This window comes from Pseudonaja textilis, chromosome Z (genome assembly GCF_049901715.1).
Source record: "Pseudonaja textilis isolate UNSWEBS1 chromosome Z, rPseTex1.2, whole genome shotgun sequence".
In the NCBI taxonomy this organism is placed as follows: Eukaryota; Metazoa; Chordata; class Lepidosauria; order Squamata; family Elapidae; genus Pseudonaja; species Pseudonaja textilis.
This window is the reverse complement of record NC_142008.1, coordinates 51,776,192-51,796,802: the sequence shown is the minus strand read 5'-3', so window position 1 is coordinate 51,796,802 and position 20,611 is coordinate 51,776,192. Positions and strand designations below refer to the sequence as shown.

General features: G+C 40.8%; 1 protein-coding gene across 11 annotated transcripts in view; it reads right to left on the bottom strand.

The window, feature by feature from the left end:
• The window catches only part of POMGNT2 (protein O-linked mannose N-acetylglucosaminyltransferase 2 (beta 1,4-)), a 107,299-nt gene that overhangs the window by 62,655 nt on the left and 24,033 nt on the right, over window positions 1-20,611 (bottom strand). For 9 of the 11 annotated variants that reach the window (XM_087915531.1, XM_087915527.1, XM_087915529.1 and 6 more), the window contains one exon: window positions 11,147-13,397. The exons of the other annotated variants lie outside the window; for them this stretch is intronic. In XM_087915531.1, coding sequence (XP_087771657.1) covers window positions 11,570-13,306 — 1,737 coding nt within the window. In that variant the 5' untranslated portion in view covers window positions 13,307-13,397 and the 3' untranslated portion in view covers window positions 11,147-11,569. Of the gene's footprint in view, window positions 1-11,146; window positions 13,398-20,611 lie in introns of those variants that run through there. 11 annotated transcript variants of the gene reach the window in all.

Genomic DNA, 20,611 nt, shown 5'->3' with positions numbered 1-20,611 from the left:
TGATGAGGTGGCGGATGGTCTCCTGAGGGATCTCCTCCCACACCTGGACTAAAGCATCCCACAACTCCTGGACAGTCTGTGGTGCAATGTGACGTTGGTGGATGGACATGTCCCAGATGTGCACAATTGGATTCAGGTCTGGGGAATGGGAGGGCCAGTCCATAGCATCAATGCCTTCATCTTGCAGGAACTGCTGACACACTCCAGCCACATGAGGTCTAGCATTGTCGTGCATTAGGAGGAACCCAGGGCCAACAGCACCAGCATATGGTCTCACAAGGGGTCTGAAGATCTCATCTCGGTACCTAATGGCAGTCAGGCTACCTCTGGCGAGCACATGGAGGGCTGTGCGGCCCCCTAAAGAAATGCCACCCCACACCATTACTGACCCACTGCCAAACCGGTCATGCTGGAGGATGTTGCAGGCAGCAGAACCTTCTCCACGGCATCTCTAGACCCTGTCACGTCTGTCACATGTGCTCGGTGTGAACCTGCTTTCATCTGTGAAGAGCACAGGGTACCAGTGGTGAATTTGCCAATCTTGGTGTTCTCTGGCAAATGCCAAATGTCCTGCACGGTGTTGGGCTGTAAGCACAACCCCCACCTGTGGATGTCGAGCCCTCATATCACCCCCATGGAGTCTATTTTTGACCGTTTGAGCAGCCACATGCACATTTGTGGCCCGCTGGAGGTCATTTTGCAGGGCTCTGGCAATGCTCCTCCTATCCCTCCTTGCACAAAGGTGGAGGTAGCAGTCCTGATGCTGGGTTATTGACCTCCTACAGCCTCCTCCATGTCTCCTGATGTACTGGCCTGTCTCCTGGTAGCGCCTCCATGCTCTGGACACTATGCTGACAGAAACAGCAAATCTTGCCATAGGTCGCATTGATGTGCCATCCTGGATGAGCTGTACTACCTGAGCCACTTGTGTGGGTTGTAGACTCCATCTCATGCTACCACTAGAGTGAAAGCACTGCCAGCATTCAAAAGTGACCGAACCATCAGCCAGAAAACATAGGAACTGAGAAGTGGTCTGTGGTCATCACCTGCAGAACCACTCCTTTATTGGGGATGTCTTGCTAACTGCCTATGCTTTCCACCTGTGTCTATTCCATTTGCACAACAGCATGTGAAATTGATTGTCAATCAGTGTTGCTACCTAAGTGGACAGTTTGATTTCACAGAAGTGTGATTGACTTGGAGTTACATTGTGTTGTTTAAGTGTTCCCTTTATTTTTTTGAGCAGTGTACAACCTTACATTCTAAGTCCATAATCCTCACAGCAAGCATTATGCTTTATAGAGTCTTGGGCCTTTGTAAAATGATCTGCTATATTGTTTTCTGACATAAAGTATTCCAGCTTAATCATTTTACTTTGCATACATTGTCTCACATTTAAATATCTTAAATCTGTGTGTTTCGTTCTTGTGTTAACAGCAATATTTGAAGCCATTTGTATTGCTGATTATCTTCATAAACTACAATAGAATCTGTTACATTAATTCCCATATCAATTAATAATTGTTTATACAAAACTAAATCTGTACATAATAAAGGCAAACATGAGAATTCAGCCCCCATTGTTGACAAAGTTAATGTTTCTGTCTAATACAGGGGTGTCAAACTCAATATCATTGAAGGCCGCATCAGGATTGTATTTTACCTTGGAGGGCCAGAGTGGGAGTGCCCAGAGTAGGTGTGGTCAGCTTGACATCACTCGTGTCAGGGGTGCCTGTGGTGGCCCAAGCCCTCTGACAGAGAAAACAGGTTCCTGAGTTCTGTTTTCGGCTGCAACGGCCTCCTGTAAGTAACCCTCTGCCAATTAAAACAGAGCTCAAGAGGGCTGTGTGCAGCCCACCTGAGTTCTGTTTTTGCTGGCAGAGGCACTGCAGGCCAGTCTTTCGCCATTTCCAGGGTGGCCCTGTGGGCCAGATCTAATCACCCCGCCGGCCGGATCTGGCCCCCGGGCCTTGAGCTTGACACCCCTGGTCTAATAGATGTCCATCCAACCAATGCTTTTTCCAATAATACAGCAGTACCCGATGTAGATTTTCGTGTATTTATGTCTGTAGCAAAACTTGCATCAGCATATGAAGTTAAATTCAGTTCATCTTTACGCTCCAAATACAATGCATAATGCATTGTTTGTTTCAGATATCTTAACACATATTTAGCAGCTTGCCAGTGCCTTTCAGTTGGCTCAGCATTAAATCTCGCTAATTGATTAACATAGTATGCAATATCTGGCCTTGACCAATTACTGAGATAAGATAAACTATCAATCAAGGATTGATAAATGTTCTTATCAAAAATAGGACTTTGAACATCACCATGGCTAAACTCCTGGCTCATTGGTGTTTTAGCTGGTTTACAAAGTTCCATTTTAAAACTTTTTAGTAATTGGTTAATTTTATCTGCCTGTGAGATCTTGTATCCTCCCCTAGTTCTATCTATCTTTAAACCAAGATATTGTTTGATTTTTCCTAACTGTTTTATCTTAAATTTCTTTTTCAATAGTGAAATTATTTTAGTAGCTTCTTGTTCAGTTTTGGTGATTAATGCTATGTCACCAGTAAATAATAGCAATATTGAAATTACACCATTATTTTCTTTTTTAAACAAACATGGATCAGCCATGCCAGCTACAAAACATATCTTAGTTAATTCTTTAACTGTACATTGGCTCCACTCATATCCTGATTGCTTTAAGGCATAGACTCTTTTTTAATCTCCAGCAATCAGTTGTATTATTATTTTTGAACCTAAAGGTTTCTTTAAAAATATAGTGTGTTGCAACGGTGCATGCAGATATGTTGTCTCTACATCCAAATGATTTACAATGTATTTCTCCTTAGCTGCCCACACTAATGCTGCTCTTAATGTAGTAGCCTTCAGACTAGGAGCAAACACCTCATCATAGTCATTTGCTGTCTGATTAAACCCTTGTGCTACTAACCTGGCTTTATGGGTAACAGTCCCATCTCCATCTGTCTTCAGTTTATATATCCATTTACATTCTATGGCATGTTTACCTGGTGGTAACTTAATATTTTCATATACCTCCAATTTTTTTAATGATTCTAGTTTCTTATCCATTGCTTTCTGCCAAGCAGCCTGATCCTTAGCAGGATACAGTTTTAGTTCACTATAGTTACTTGGAACTCTATTCACTTAGCATACAACACTAGCCTGATATCTATCAGGTGGTCGTGTTACTCAGGTTGAACGTCTTGGTAATACAAGGCTTACTGGTGGACTCACCTGTGCCACTTGCTCCTGTTCTCCTACCTCCTCCTGTGCCTGTTCTCCTACTTCCTCCTGTGCTTCCTCTTTAATGGCTATTTACTTATTTTATCTTTAGGGACTATTTGGGTGTCAATAATAATATGATTACTGGATTCCTGTTCCAGTTTATACCACCCAATGTGCTCAAGAAATTTTGCACTAGCACTGCAATAAACATGAGCTGTGCCTCGATCCCGGAATCTAAATGATTTATGGTTATGGAATCCAATAGTCCTGCTAGAAATACTTCAAAATCTCCTCCCAGAGGAGGGCAACAGTAACGTTCTATTCTATTAATGTTTCTGTTTTTAAACATTCTATTTAAACATACTGCTTTTGGCCATCTCAAGGTCAAACATATCAGGGGGGGTTCAGGTGTCTTTTTTACACAACAGCCCTGTGCTGTCCAGACAGTTTAGAGTTAATGGGATTTGGGATAGTTAGTTAGGAATTGTGAGCTGTCTCCTTAAGGGAATACATCATGGTAAATGTAGTTAAGATATCCTGGGAAATGTAGTCCATGTCATGTGGTCACATCTGTAATCCTGATTGGTCACTAAATTGACCCTTGTTGGGTTGCCTGAACATAGCCTCGTGGTGGCAGCTCTATCCCCTGCCTCTGCGATTATGGGATAGAAAGATTAATATCATTTACACTACGATTTCAACTATACAAAGAATTGGACATTAGATGCATCTTGACATAACTGTGAGTCACCTTGAGAATATCTAATATAATCCAATAAAAGAAACTTTGCATGGAAGAATTTGTACAGTTATTCTGTCTGTCTTTATATTCAGCAAGTGAATCATAAGACAGAATAAGCCCATTCAATATAACCCATAATATCAGCCTGAAGGACTCAAACAAGTTAAGATGATAGCAATGATGGTACAATAGAAATTTCACTGTATGTCCAGAATATAAAAAGGCAGAGATTCAATCATACTACTGCAATCACCATGCTAGCATTTTTTACCATTTCTTGAGGACAACCCTAAACAATACTAAAATGGCACAGTTTTGCAAATAATACTATGGGAAAATAACCATTTGAATAGATTTCATAATTCTGGATGAATCTTGTAATTATAAGACAAGATTGAGAACGATATTATAGGGGATGTGGAATAAATTATTTTATACAGTTATTCTATCTGTCTTTATATTCAGCAAGTGAATCATAAGACAGAATAGTAAATGATATTAAAAACTTGAAGTCCTGAAGCCCAATAGTATAAAGACAGTTAATTTGGATTTTGTGATAAAGCAAAGTAATATTGAAGCCAGGAGTGAATATGCAATGCTAATCTAAGCCTGAATTCTCATCATCTTTCTCTCTCTGTGCAACGGAACTTTTTACACGCTGTTTGGATGGTGGGAGGGGCTGGAATTCCCCCATATACTAGAAACAAAAGAGAGCTCCTGAAGCAATGCTTTCTCTGTATATCTCTTTCTGAGCCACAGAGTTGCAAAACCAGTTTGAATTACAGGAACACACCCACCCTCTCCTCTCCTCAATTTGTCTTCCTGCTATCTCATAGACTCAATTTGCATAACAAGGAGAGTCAGAAATTTCCCAGCTCTCAAAGGAAAATCAAACTTCTGTCTTAAAACCTTCTACAAATGCAGTGAGAGAGTCTGAGGAATCATGCCTGTGTCCTTATAAGTAAAATGAAAGCTGATCCTCCTCTGATCATCTGGAAGGGAGGCAAAGCCATAAAAAGAGGCCCTCTCCAGCCAGTTTACAATCTGGTATCCAAGTAACAAGGTTGTAAAAATTCCTCCTGTCAGAGCCGTCTCCAGAGCAACAGGCACATTCCTCCCCCCTGAAGAGATACACTTAATCTAGCAATGATTTAAACAAAGCCAGAATCTTGATTTTTGCTATACTGCTGAAATCAATAAGGATTTTTTCCTTTAACAAAATTAATAGCAATCTAAAAGCAAAGAGAAATTATTTAACCACGGTGGCCATGCAATGTACTAAAGCATTGTGTCTATGTAATAATCTTTCCTTCCAGCCTCCTCAATTGCCATTCAACTGTTAGCCTCTAGCACCATCCGGTGGTCAAGTAGAAAATTCAAAACAAAAAGTAATGAATTTGCAGGAAGTTTCCTAATTTTAGCAACTTCTTCCCACTTTAACCCAAGGATCAAGCATCACTAAGAGACCTGTTTGTGTATAGCATCAGTGTCTTCCAGGCCTAGCAAGTATCACAAACAGGCAAGTTTGTGCTCTGTGCCAAACATCTCCCAGACTTCGCAACGCACCCTAAGTGGCCAAGTTGTGTACTTTGTCAGCATCTCCCACTCTTGCAACGCACATCTCTAGTGGTCAACCACTGAATTTTGCAGAACTTGCTCAATTCAGCCACACGCCTGCAGCGCCATCTACATGGTCAAGAACTGAATTTCGCAGAAGTTGTTACGTTTGTTACCTGCTTGCAGCGCACCCTAGTGGAAAAAGAGAATTGCACGGAAAACCACTAAATTTTCAAAATTCACCTTTTACCAATTTGAAGCATGGCAACTTCTTCAGCCATGACAAATGTCCTTGAAGTACCAAAGGACTCGAACCCTCCACCCACCCTAGATGTAAACATGGAGCCTGGTTCCCCAAACCCTCATCCTGACATCGAAACCTTCAAAGACATGGTGATACCTCAGAAAGCCTTCGACCTCAGAAAGAGTAAGCAGCTTACTGAACCCATGGAAGAACACTTGAGGGACAATTGGGAAAGGTAATAGCGCCACCACGCAGACTCGTGGTTTGAGCTAGAGGAGATCTGTGATACTCCAAAACACAAGCTGCCTCCCAAGAGAATCTGCACATTGCTAGTTGACCTAGATGCCCTTCTCACACAGTGGAGAAACAGCGACGATAAACTCAAGTCCATCCAGTCAAGACTGGGTGACCCAAAACTCCAAGCATACGTCCAATGCTTTGATGACCTTCACAAAGAATGCAAAGACTTCATTGAGAAAAGCAAAAAAGTCCTCAGGTAGCGCTCCTCGATGCGCTTCAAAAGGAACAAGGAGCAAGGGAGAGGGCCACATCCGAACTAGGTCTTCAATCACAAGCACCTTCTTCCCACCATTTGAGGAAAGCCTCCTCCCTCCATCCCAAACCAGCTAGGTTTCAAGCAGGTTCCAGTGTCTTGCAACACCTCTTTCAACCTCGAAGACTTGGGAGACGAGAGCCCAGATACACGGGTCAAGGCCTACATGGATGAGCAGCACTCGCTACTTAGTTACTTAGAAGTTTCCCACAACCAGGGAAGCACAGGGATGAATCTCAACTACAGACTCTAAACAGTTACGCAACTGACATTGTACGACTTAAAATACGAGATTCACTTCCCATCAACAGCAAACCTTCCCCAACTGATGTTGTATGTACTAAGGTCCGAGACTCTCTTCCCAGAATCAGCAACCCTACTTCAACATCTCATGGTCTGCCGAGCGAGCAGATTAGCCCACCAGTGATCACAACGACTTCTCGACAAGTAGACATGCAAGCAACGACACCTGCTACACTCAATCCACATGCAGTACCATTCCAGCTACAACCTCCACACTACCTGAGCTCTCAGGCACAAGATAACCATGGCCAGCCTACACAGCAGCGTGAAGCTCCGTCATCGTCTCTGGAATGGCAGGACAACATCCTCTGTAAGCACTGGGAGGAACACTACGACCCGTCATTGATATACAACCCGAACCCACCCTCTACATCAATGCCCCTTACCCTATCCACCTCTACAGATGATGCAGACTACTGGAGAGAGTTGGTCATAAGGAGAGGAAAGCTAGATTTGGCCTCCAACGGGGTATACAAATTCTCTGACGAGCCAGGCAGTGAATATCTCCTCTGGAAGAAAATTTTCCTGCACATCATTCAGGATGCACACCTGAAACCCGATGAAGTACTTGTACACTTGATAACGTGGCTAGGGCCATGGTCTGCCAAAGCAACGAAGGCACTTTATGCCTCCCACTTAGACAACCTAAAGGCTGCCCTACGGTTGGCATGGAAAAGACTTGACGAGCTGTATGGCACTCCCACAGCTGTAGAATCAATGCTCTTGAACACCCTCCACAGATTTCCTAAAATTCTTATCAACCGGCCTCACCTGGTCACAGAACTCTCTAATATACTTATACAACTGAAAGCAGCACAATGGGATCCCTGGTTACCGGGACTCGCTTGTCTTGACCACGTCGACATGCAAAACAAAATCATTCGAAAACTCCCACAGGTGCTAATTGAACAATGGCTCCAGTTGTCTGATGCCTTCATGGCCAAGGGTCGCCACAACTATATACCCTTTATCCTTCTCAAAGAATTCATGGCCCACCAGGCAACAGTGTGCAACACCCCCAGGCCCTGCAGACTCAGAGCTGTTAGTCCTCTCAATGAAAAAAGATACAACAGCAACTATATACTATCCACAGGCCCTACACCCACTGCAAGGGAAAAACCCTTCATGGTGGCCATAAAACCAAGATCGACTCCTCATCCATACACAGTTTGGGAGAGAACTCATCAGATACAACCCAATTTAGATCTCCTACTCCAAAGAGAAGCCAGTTTTGTCCTTTGCACCACACTCAACATTCGCTGAACAGGTGCCAGGGGTTTGCAGCAAAATCCCTGTCCAAAAGGAAAGAGTTGATAAAAGAGCTCCAATTCTGCAACAAGTGGTGTGAATCCAAACACTCGCCCAAATACTGCACAGCTAAAGTGCAATGTCATATCTGCAAGTGACACGCACCCGGCCGTACTGTATCCAGACACCGATCCACCATTGCAGACATCTCATAGCCCTCCTTTAAACAAGGAGCCTCAACATGCTACAGAAGCACACTCAGAGCCAGTAATGAGTGTCAATTGCATAGTGGTGTGCAATGGTACATCAGCCCCTCACTCGTGTCATCAGATCTGCTTAGCCAAAGTCTATCCAGATGGATGCCCAGAAGAAGCAGTGAAGATGTATGTAATATTGGATCCTCAAAGCAACTGCTCACTAGCCAGGTCCACATTTTTTGATGTTCAGAAGGAAGAAGTGAACTTCATGATATCAACGTGCACCGCACCAAGATGCATGGCAGGGAGGGAAGCTACTGGACTCTGTATAGAGTCATAGATGGAAGTTCCCAGTTCCTATTGCTGCCTGTGCTGGAATGGAACGGGATACCAGATGACCGCAGCTGCATTGCAACATCAGAGGTAGCTAGCAACATACCTCACCTGAAGCATATGGCTCATCTATTTCCCATCCTAGATCCTGAAGCCAAGATTTTGCTCTTGCTGGGATTTGATGCCTGTGTACACCTTAGCGCACACTGAAGCAGTCAGAGGCCTGAGATACTCACCCTTTGCCTTCAAGACAGACCTGGGTTGGGGAATCTCAGGAATTGTCAGTGTCAATTGGATGCAGACCCCAACCCAGACAGATGCCTTAGCACCATCCATTCCAACAGACTTCTGACGTCCTGTAGCACCATTGAAAACAAGAATGCTGTTCCATCCTAAACAACTGCCAGGAACCACCAGATGTCTACTAAAACGCTCTACATGGGCATATGCCTCCGCAACACCCTTTCCAACAACTTCCTGATGCCCTTTGACACCGTGGAAGCAAGAGTACCGGTCCAACCCTAAAAGGTTGCCAGAAGCGACCACCAGACTTTCACCATTGGCACCAAGAGTACCTGTACACCCCAAAAGGCCATCAGAGGTGACTAGCAGTCTTGCACCAAGGGGCTGACCTTGAAGATTGAACCTCAAGCTTTGCATGCTTTGCTTTATTTGATGCTTTACTGCTATTTACTGTTTCTCTTAGTTATATAGCTAACTGTTTCTTTTAGTTATATAGTCATCTGCTATTCAGTTAGTATTACTCTTTACTGTTTATCTTAGTTAATTGCTTTTTACTTAGTGAAATTTACAATTCCAGGCGGGGAGTGTGCTGTCCAGACAGTTTAGAGTTAATGGGATTTGGCATAGTTAGGAATTGTGAGCTGTCCCCTTAAGGGAATGCATCATGGTAAATGTAGTTAAGGTATCCTGGGAAATGTAGTCCATGTCATGTGGTCACATCTGTAATCCTGATTGGTCATTAAATTGACCCTTGTTGGGTTGGGGGAGGCTCCCTCACTCTTGCCTGAACACAGCCTCATGGTGGCAGCTCTACCTCCTGCCTCTGCAACTATGGGATAGAAAGATTAATATCATTTACACTACGATTTCAACTATGCAAAGAATTGGACATTAGATGCATCTTGACATAACTGTGAGTCACCTTGAGAATACCTAATATAATCCAATAAAAGAAACTTTGCATGGAAGAATTTGTAGAGTTATTCTGTCTTTATATTCAGCAAGTGAATCATAAGACAGAATAAGCCCATTCAATATAACCCATAATATCAGCCTGAAGGACTCAAACAAGTTAAGATGATAGCAATGATGGTACAATAGAAATTTCACTGTATGTCCAGAATATAAAAAGGCAGAGATTCAATCATACTATTGCAATCACCATGCCAGCATTTTTTACCATTTCTTGAGAACAACCCTAAACAATACTGAAATGGCACAGTTTTGCAAATAATACTATGGGAAAATAACCATTTGAATAGATTTCATAATTCTGGATGAATCTCGTAATTATAAGACAAGATTGAGGACGATATTATAGGGGATGTGGAATAAATTACTTGCTGAAAGTAATTATGAAATGAAAATGAACCACTATTAGAAAAAAAGGACAGCAGTCATATTACACACTCAATATTAAATGTACTTCAAATTTTATATACTGAATCAATTACCTTCCATTTATTCATCATCTAGTGCTGGGAAGGTGCAAATGGAAAGGGAAGACACTGCTCCCATTCACTCTCATCTACAAATCATTCGGATTACCTTTTTCCAGTCAGTACTTGTGTGAGGAAAAGGCAGAATTGCAGCCACAAGGTATTTTTGAACTCCCAAAATCCCTGAGTATTTATTTTGTTAGCTAAAGCTAAGGAGATCTGGAGTGCATAAAAATCAGGAAGATTTTTGGCAAAGCTTCACCTATATTATCCATCAGGGAAACTGGTAGCCACCTCCCGCTGTATCAATAGGTGGTTAGAAAGATGACCAAGAAATCTCCACTTTTATGCTAAAGTAAATATGACTAATTACCAAGATTCCAGAGATTTTTCCCTTTCAATACATTTGGTTGAAAAAGATTTTGTGAGAACCTTGCACTTTTTGTTATAAATAACAGGTCATTTTGAAACTTCATCTTTTGTTGGCTTTTTAAACCATATCAGCATTTGATGTCCTATTCAGATTGAACAGAGTAATGCATAAATATCAAAGACAAATAAGGAGATGCTTGAATAGTGTCAGCCTCCAAAAAGTTTTCCTGACATCTTTTGCTGCTTGACTCTTGTCTGCTGCCATAAAAATAGCGGGGAAGGTATTGGTATTGAGGGAGGGAAGGATGCTGGAGTAAGATGTTTCAGTGTGAATTAAAAAAGAGGGAATGCTTTCCTGCTTACTGTGCAACTGCATACACTTATCTCTAAGCCAAGGTCAACTGTCTTGGCATACCAGATGTGTGAGAAACCACCTGAAGATGTACCCCACATGACACTATACACACCTGAGATTGGATGACCAGTCTGGACTCCTGTGGGAGGGAACTTGGGATAACTTTCAATACGTAATTTTCATGCCTATTTGCCTCAGATCTTGCTTTCCTTTTGTTGCTATCACTTCAAATCCAGTAAAAGTACTTTTCTCTATTTTAATGGAGTCTAAGGATTTCTTTTTGGATTGTCAATGGAGGCAATGACAAATAGGTTTTCAACAATTTAATAAATATTCTGGCACCAAATTTCTGCTCTGAAATACAGACCTTTGAGGAAACAAACAAGAAATAAGTTAAAAATTCTACATCCAGTGACATAACCAAATTCCAGTATAAAGCTAGATTTAAAAGATTTATCACACAAAAGAGAGACAGAAAAGTTCCTAGAACAGTCAAGATAAAACAATTATTCCACTCTGATTTGTAGCTTCATGCCTTTTGCCTCTTTAAATAACTAAGAGAGTTTATCTATCAACTGGATGTAATGTTACACAGAACAGAGAAGACATTCAGAATGCAATAAAGTAAGCACGTAGGCACTATCATGGTCTGCAAGTTCTTATCCATCTTCTTAAATGATAGGATACTAAGATTGGGTTTGCCTTGTTTGAAGCTAGTAGCTAGAGAACGATTATGTGCTGCAAACTAACATATCTGCAAAGGGCCCAAGGAGATTTTTGTTGAAAATGCATCGGATCCACACCAGATAGTTTGTGAATGGCTTAATGTTGTCTGAAAATGTATGGTTTTGGTGGGACAAAATGTAAGGAATGTACGTATTTTCTCCTTGCTCCTGAATCCAAACTTCGTACTTTACTTCTCTGACCTTCAAGTATTTCAGGTTCCAAGGGATCTGCCAAGATACAGAGAGCTTAGCTTCACTAGTACCTTGGATAGAGGCTTGGCATTTAGTATCTCTAACTTTGCCTGGATAGAGGCCATTGGTCCATTTTTTCTTCTTAGGTCCTGGTTTGGTTTTTACTGTTTGCCTGATCATCTGGATAAGGGAAGCAACATTAATTTTGGTGTCCTGATAGATACGGAAAAGCCATTCTGGGTTGTGGCAACACAGGTGCCGGGAAACCTCATTGCTCTTTATAATGCGATCCTGTTCTGCTTTGTTTAAATGGGCAATTCCTCCTTGATCCCAGGGTCTGTCTGGATAAGTCACAGTATTCTCCTCTTCAGTGTTTTGCCATGAAATGTACTGAAGATCCATGCCAGGAAGGGTAGATAATGTCTTGTAAGGTGTATAGTGTTCAGGATTTATAGCAAAAGGGAAGAGTTCTACAACAGTGGCTCCTCTTGGCAGGAAGAGAGACATCACAAGTTGAGCTCCATGCATACTGACAAGCATGGATGCATTGCTAATCAAGCGTATTATTTCTGAAAATGTATGGTCTTCTATGGAAATGGTAATGGTTTTCATCTGAAATTCTTGGGCAAGTGCCAAAATTACCTCTGCCTCATTTAGGATTAGTCTATTGATTGTTCGACTGAATACTATTATATATTCCTCACCAGGTATTGCTTCCAAGCTCACATTTAGCTTCTTCATCATGAATGTTTTGAACTGTCGGATCTCATTGCCAGAGACCAGGATGTTGGCTTTTGGCCCCTGGGGCTGAACAAAACCATATTGATACCAGGTTGTGATTTTAGATAGACCCACATAAGACTTCGTGAAGCACAGGAGCCGCCCAAGTGTTTTAAGCTGCTCTCTTAGGAGTGGTTGCTTGCTGCTAAGCAATTTGTATAGCTCAAAATGTAGTCCTTCACCCCAACCTTCCATGAAGAACAATCTCGTCTCCAAGTCCAAATCTGGGAACTGCTGCATTGTATAAAAAATTGGAAGGAGATCATCATGGAAAATGTGCATCAAATTATCTGGATTGAACCTATTCATAATCAGTGCTACATCAGGAACAAAAACAGGCTTTGGCATAAACTTCAAAGCCTCAGCAGGTAGTTCTACAAAATTGAAGTATTGGGTATTATGGTCCTCCACTGAGGAGAGATCAAGCAGGGCAGGTTGAAATCTTCTGGAGCCCAAGTTTGGAAGCATGACAGAAGAACTGCTATGGAAGAAAACAAATTCCTCAGCTTCGGTGGAATAACAAAGAGACTCAAAACGGCATATACGGTCAGTATGTATCCTGCCAGTGCACACCATTTTGGTGCCATCTTCTACTAGAGCTTGAAGTGCAGCATGATAATCAATGCTGACCTGAGAGTTTTCCTGAGACTGGCGCATGAGGACTAGCTCCTCTTCCAGCACAAAGACATAATCATGCAGTTTTATATACTTCCATAGTACAGCAGCAACGACACACACTAGCAAGGCGTTAAACACTGCTGCTATGTTCATTCTGGACCCAGGTCCTAGCAAGTGGGGAGGTGGTAAACACTAAGGAAGAGGGATGCATTCTCAGTCTTCTTTATCATAATGGAGCAGAGACCTAAAAAAATAAAGTAAGAGCAAAAACAGTTATAGTTATAACAGTCCTCTATAATTCATTATGTTGTTGTATAGGAATAATGGCTAATCTCCATCTTGCCCTCTCCACTCTTAATACATTTTTCAGTTTTTGTGCAAGAAGGACTGCAGATAATGTTTAAAAATATTCTTTGAAACAGCTGCTGCAAACAGATTCACTCTAATTTTAGACCTGCTCTCTAAACAAAAATACATGTTACGTTACAGATTGATAAATAGAGGCTACATACGAGCAAACAATTTATGCTCTTAAAGTGCTCATATAAAACTTCACTCATGGAAACTTTGATGAAAGAAAGCATACTTATAGCCACATCAACTTTATTTTATTATGCTCAAAACTGGCTATGTAATTTGTTTTTATTTTTGTATCTTATTTCTTGCAGCAAAAAAACTAGCAGAGAAGAAATGAGAATCTTTGAGTTTCAATGGGAAATATGAGCATTTATATATGTATAGAATTATTGCGTAATGGATATGCTAGCCCAATAGAAACATTTTACAACTCTAACCCTGCATCCATCACATTAGTGCCAAAAAACTGCAGATAATCTACTGCAGAAGAACCTGATGGATCCAGGTAGGAAATTAAGTCTCCTTTGTTTTCAAATTATGAGTCTTTTAAAATAGTCAGCTAAAGATAAGCTGGATAGGAAAAAATGGATTCAGTTCCCATAATTCCCCAGCAAGCAGGCTGGCTAGGGAATTCTGGTTCCTTCATCTGATTGATACCAATGGACCACCTTAATAAGGAAGAGAATCCACTGAGTTCAGTGGGAAGTGTGGCAACTAACTGGCTGGCTGGACATAATGTACTAACTCATGGTTTGTTGCAATCATGATTTATTGAACATGTAGAAAGGAGCACATGACATATAAACCTAAATTATACACCATGACTTAGAACTACAATGAATGAATTAAGAAAATGGCTGGCCTAGACCATGAAAGTTTGTAAAAGCTGGCAAGTCAGCATGTAATTTACATTAGGGGTTTGTTTTTTGACAATGTAATTAACAAAAGGGAAGTATCAAGTGCCACAGTGTTTCTTTATTTTCCAAAGTATCAATATTTATTCACAGATAAGACAATTGCAACATGTTTTTGCTTCTCTCTTAAGTCCTGTCTAGATAACTTCTGGTGACAAGCTGTAAGTGTCAATGTGCTGATTATTTTTAAAAAGTGAAGAGAAAGTGGCAGTTTACACAATTATCTCAATGAAAAATATCAACTATAAAATCAAAGTAAAGTCGATTAAACTATCTGACAGGTATACAGTAAAACTACTAAAATAAGCTATAATCTCATTTCCATAAGTACTGTATTTTTCGCATTATAAAGCGCTTCAGACTATAAGACGCACATTAGCTTTAGAGGAGGAAAACAAGGGGAAAAAATCTGCCTCTGCCTCCCAGCATCAAACTGGTATTTATCTGGCTAGCATCCTTGCAGCAAACAGCAAACAGCCTGGTCAGCTTCAGCATGTTATCACAGCCCCAGCACATGGCTCGTCAGGGCTCTGCTCTATTGCACTCACCATTGGTCAACTGAGCTGAGCTGCTGCCACTGGGGAACATTGTAGTCTCGCTGCCGATTGGCAGTTGGATCGGCCTCCCAGAATACCACGAATCAGCTGTTCTAGGCAGTGGGGATTGCCACCTACAGCCAAAACCGCCTATCGCTGCTGCCATTTGGTAGTGACAAACAGCGGCAGTGATTGGTGCGGTGGAAGCAATTCCCACTGCCTAGATCAGCTGATCGGCAGTATTCCGGGAGGCCGATCCAACCACAGATCAGCTGCTCAGCAGCAAAGGCTCCAGCGTTCCCTGGCGGCAGTGAATGGTGGCAGTGGTGACAGGCAGCAGCAGCGAATGGCCACACCAACCCCCTCCCCTGCTGCAATATTAGCTCTCTAACATGCAGACATTTCCACCCATTTTTATATAGTGCATTCTTATAGTGCAAAAAATACAATAAATTGATAAAACTGTGTTTTCCTAACTATGCCCAAATAAATTTAACTGTTAATTAATTAACCAGACTGCATTGATTCCAGCCAATAAGAATCCATTTGGATTTTATGCTAAACCTGATCTTAGCTCATATTTAAACAAACACACTCCACTTCTCTAGAAAGGAGTTCAAAGGGTTTTTCTACATATTAGGGCAATGTTTCTTAACTGTGGCAACTTTAAGGTGTTTCAACACTCAGAACTCCTCAAGGGAATTGAAGTCCACAATTCTCAAACCTTTCCATGTTTCCAAACACTGTTTTAGGTAATAACTGTCTCCCATATATGTAGCGCCAAAGGCAAAATTTCTCCGTTTTGTTTTAAATAAAATTTGTGTGTTAAATCTCCAGATATCTTATGCTGTTGCAACAATTATTGCTTCTCAGCATGCAAATGAGCCGGGGGAAGGGGAGGGTGCCAGGATGGTCTGCTACCGGTTCTCCCTGGTTCAGGCAAACTGGTTGTTAATTTTATGGCTGGTTTGGTGAACTGGCAAATCCCAGCCCTGGCTTACTCCGTCCACCCCCCCTCCCCCTCCCAGGAGTCCCCACGCGGCACATTTTGGATTCCAGGTAAGTGCAGAGTCTGCGCAAAAGCTTGGGGAGGGCAAAAAATGGACCTTCCAGAGGCTCTAAAATGCCAGGAACATTTCTGGCTTCCAGAAAGCCTCTGGAACCCAGGGAGGCCATTTTCCCAGAGGCTTAAGGTAAGCCTCCAGCGCCAGGGGAGGGCAAAAATGCCTCACCCCTGCAGCCTGTTTTCTCTCCCAAGCCAGGATAGTTCAAGAGGCCGACTAGGCCAGGCCCACCCAGCAACCAGGCAGAGAACTGGTTGCTAAATTTTTTGAAACCCACCCCTGGAAGGGTGAGATGGAATGTAGGCTCCAGACATCAAGAAGAATATCCATGAGAGCCAAGGACACTTTGCCAAAATTAAAAACTTTACTAACTGTACTAATAGGGAAATGGAGAATTCTATACTTTTAATTATATAGGTTTACACAGGAATTAGCTACATCTGGTTTTGCTCTCATCAATGCTGAAATGATGTTTTCAATAAAGTTTTGTATTCAGAGATTGGATTGTCTCAACCATGCTTGCTCTGGTTGGGTTCATCAGTTGGAACATTGATATTAGATCAGATCTCTTACAGTTCCATGCAAAATACCCTCACAAGCCAGGGCCCCACCAGGGAGGTATTAAATATAAATAGTAACAATGTATGTTTACTATTTTCCAGATATCTCCAATAATTTAGGGCTGTCCACCTATCAAGTTTGAAGCATGCTTGTGCTGTTGTAGCTATTATCATTTCTCAGCTTGCCAATGAACCAGGTAGGAGGGAAGGATGAGATGGAATGTAGGCTTCTAGATATCAAGAAGTCAATCCATGAGAGCTAAGGACAGTTGGCAAGTATTTCCCAAAACCTTTTTCTCATAACAATACAATGACACTCAATTGGACAATGTGACCTGCTCTAATAGGGGGAGAGAGAATTCTGTACTTTATGTGGGTTTGTGCAGGAATTAGCCAGATCTGGTTTTATCCTCATCAGTGCCAAATTGATGTACTCAACAAATTTTGCATTCAGAGATTGGATCGTCTCAACTTGGTTGGGTTTGTCAGCTGGAACACTGACAGTATGGTTTGAAGCTGATTTATTATCATGAATTACATTACAAGATAGCCCTCAAAAAATAATCATTAATTTAGGACTGTTACAATGGCATTGAAAAAAATGGAAAAACTGTTCTTGCACTTATGACAGTGGAAGCACCCTTACATGCTCAAAATTCCGGCACTAGACAACCAGCATGTATACAATTGCTGAGTTCCTGAGTCATTTGTCATTTGCAACCTTGTAACTGGCTTCTGATAAACGAAGTCAGTAGGGAAAACTGCTTAACAACCACAAGATCCACTTAATAATTGGAGAGATTTGTTTAACAAATGTGACGAAAAGTTTTAGGTGAGACTCACTTAACAATTGCCTTGCTTAGTAATGGAAATTTTGGGCCCAATTGTGAGTCAGAAATTACAAGACTCTTTGTATTGGATGCTGTAGCTTTATTTCTAATTATCATCATTGGGTTTGGCCTGCAAGTCCATTAGCTTTAAGAATAATTGAATATCCATAATGAAACTCTGTCAAAAGTATACATAACAATGATAACAGAGAAATCTAAAAAGGTAAATTGTATACATTTAAAATTTCATGAACTGGACTTCTAACAATAAGCATTAACTATCTCCATGATAGATGTGTGATTCGCTTCATCACTTTAATCAAGCACAAAATTTGAGCTCTATGGAATTTTGAGATTGGATCAAAATATGGCAACATTTAAGTCTGTTTCCTATTCACTAAATTTGCCCCAAGGCCTCACAGGGTTGGATGTCACATCAGCTTAAAAGCCATTGGATACCTTCCAGATGAATTAGACTACAACTCCTATTACTTTCCATGAAGCTGTATTAACTGGGGGTAACAGGATTGATCAACATCTTTGGAGCACTATAGTTGTGAATCAACAATAATCTCTACCTATTGAATAAAATTTGACCACAGAAAACCAAAAATCCCAATCCAGACTTTTGAACTATTCTTCTTTCAATTTGCAGAAGAAGTACAAGTGGCTCAGTGAAAAACTCTGTAATGAGAACATATACATACACACATATACAAACATCAACAAAACATTAAAGTACAGTATTAAAAACAGCCCAAACAGAGAGCAGAACTGAAGAACTGCATGTGCAAATCAGTACATCTCAAATAGTATTAACTCTTATTAACCCTCACCAAGGAAACTTCCATCATTTCAAACAGCTGCAGAAATAAAAATACATGCAAATTAAAGTTACAACCATATACAAAATGCATACCTGAGCATTTGACACTGATTACCCTTTCCTGCTTTTGTTATCTCCAGAGAAAGAGAAATCCCCTAAAGAGGATCCTCAGCAATTTTCTCCACTAACCCTCCTTATCCACTCCAATCATCAGCATTAGAGCAGTAAAAGCAGGAGCTTGTGTTTCATTCTACAACTCCAAAGGGATCCTCTTCACCCCTTCTGGAGGGGTGGGTGGGTCTCTGAGTGAGCTCCATCTGTCAGGCTGGCCTATTACTCCAGCTGACTCTTCTCCCTGAGGGCAACTGGGTAATCACTGTAGGGTTCCTGAATAGTTGCAGAGGGCAAGGAGATTGAAACAGTTTACCAGGGAACATTTTTTGGCTGGGAATTGGACAGAAAGTTGTTATGCTTTGGAGCAATTAAAAGGAGAGGCAGGCAAGCAGCCATGTATGTGCATACAGATCCGACAAAATAAAAGGCTAGGAGAAAAATGGAACATTAGTAAAAAAAGAAATTAAAAAGGAAATTATCCGTTTTGATCTCCTGGCTCTTTATAAAAGCTATGCTATCTCAAACCATTGGAGAATCAGTCCAAGACAGCAACACTATACTCTTTCTCCAAGAATTATGTTGTTAAGATATAAGGCTATTTTGCTACAAATCACACACATCAGTATATACAAGCATATTACTCCTGCCAAAGATTAAGACTGCAACCTTTCAGAAAGATTACCTTAGATCGCAACCTTTCAGAAATAGAGTGCAAGTGACCCCATACAAATGGACGGGTGGGTAGAAAAACCCGCAATCAACATGGGAACATAGGTTGAGGATGATGAAAGATGTAATCCAAGAGATCTCAAGGGACCTTTAAGCGCCAAAACTAGCATTTGATCCAACTTCAGAACCATATCTTAATATCCCAATTTGATCCAAACTGTTATCCATAATGAAAAAATGTTCTGACTTGTTTTGTTTGAAGGCAGGAGTAAATCTAAAATAGTATTTCTCTGAAAAAGCAATAATTAAGCAATCATTGATTCACTTTTGTAACTAGCTGCCCATTTATGTCAAAACAGAGGATTTAGTGATATCAGATAAACAAGAATTAATATATATGTGTCAAAATACAATCTAATTGTCTTTTACAAGGAATTCACAGTCCAAATAGGTCCTGGAACCAGTAAAGACTGTGTACAGAAAAACCAGTAAAGAAAAACTGCTAGTCTTGATGGTTAAATCTATTGATGGCTATATGGTAATTCTAGTCGATATAAAAAAGACTGGGTGAATTGGGCCAGTCACTCTCTCAGGTCAACCCCCCTTACACAATTGTTGTGGAGAATTCTGAGGAAAGAATATAAGGGTATAAATATAATGGTGACTATCTTAGTTATGGAAATAATAAAGATGGGATAGAAAGTCTTTTTAAAAAACTTAATTTCTGCATACAACAATTCAAAAATTAGGGGAAGTGGGCAATAGCCCTTACTGTGGCCTGTAGAAATACTGGACTATTAACTCCTACAATCCCAATCAGTAGCCAGAAAAAATAAGAAGAAACTAAGGGAAGATTAACAGGAGAAACAATAGGTTTGAAATGAAGAAAAGAGAACAGTCCAGCAAGACAAGTGAGGGCAGGAAACTGGTTGATCTATTTTCTTTCAATGACTTTGGATCTATCAGGTGTGTTTTAGAATCGAGGTACTGAATTTTAGGCAGGAGAATGAAGACTGATCAGCCATTGGATATCTCTTTATTTTGATGTTGTCAAAATTGGCTTAATAGTGACCTTTATGTAACATATCAAATGAATATACACTACCCTTTGCCAGCAGAGTAGGCTGATCTAAGCAACAGAGAAGATAATGTGCTGTATGTACATAAGCACTTAATCTGTTAGATAGTAGCCCAAAATCACACATTCTTAAACATCTCTTGCCCACATTTAGCAAGACCTGGGTATACTTTCAGCAAGGAAGTGAGCATAAATGGTTTCTAAAGGATTTCAATCATCGGGATCAATCAATCCTTAAAGAACAGGAAACAGACAAGAATTATAAATGAATAGTCCTATTGAAGGAGAGAAAGACATTGCTATTTTTCTAAAAACTTAATAAAATAGCTTGAAAGAGAAAATAATCTAACCTTCCCAGGATTATACTATCCAGGTTCGGATAAAAAAGCGGGGTGGGGAGACAAACTGTGAAAGATTCAATCTATGAATTTATGTCACAGTAATAATTCTCATCATTAGGAAAACTAATTTCGCTAGTTTTTTTTTCTTTAAAAACGCTTAACAAGATAA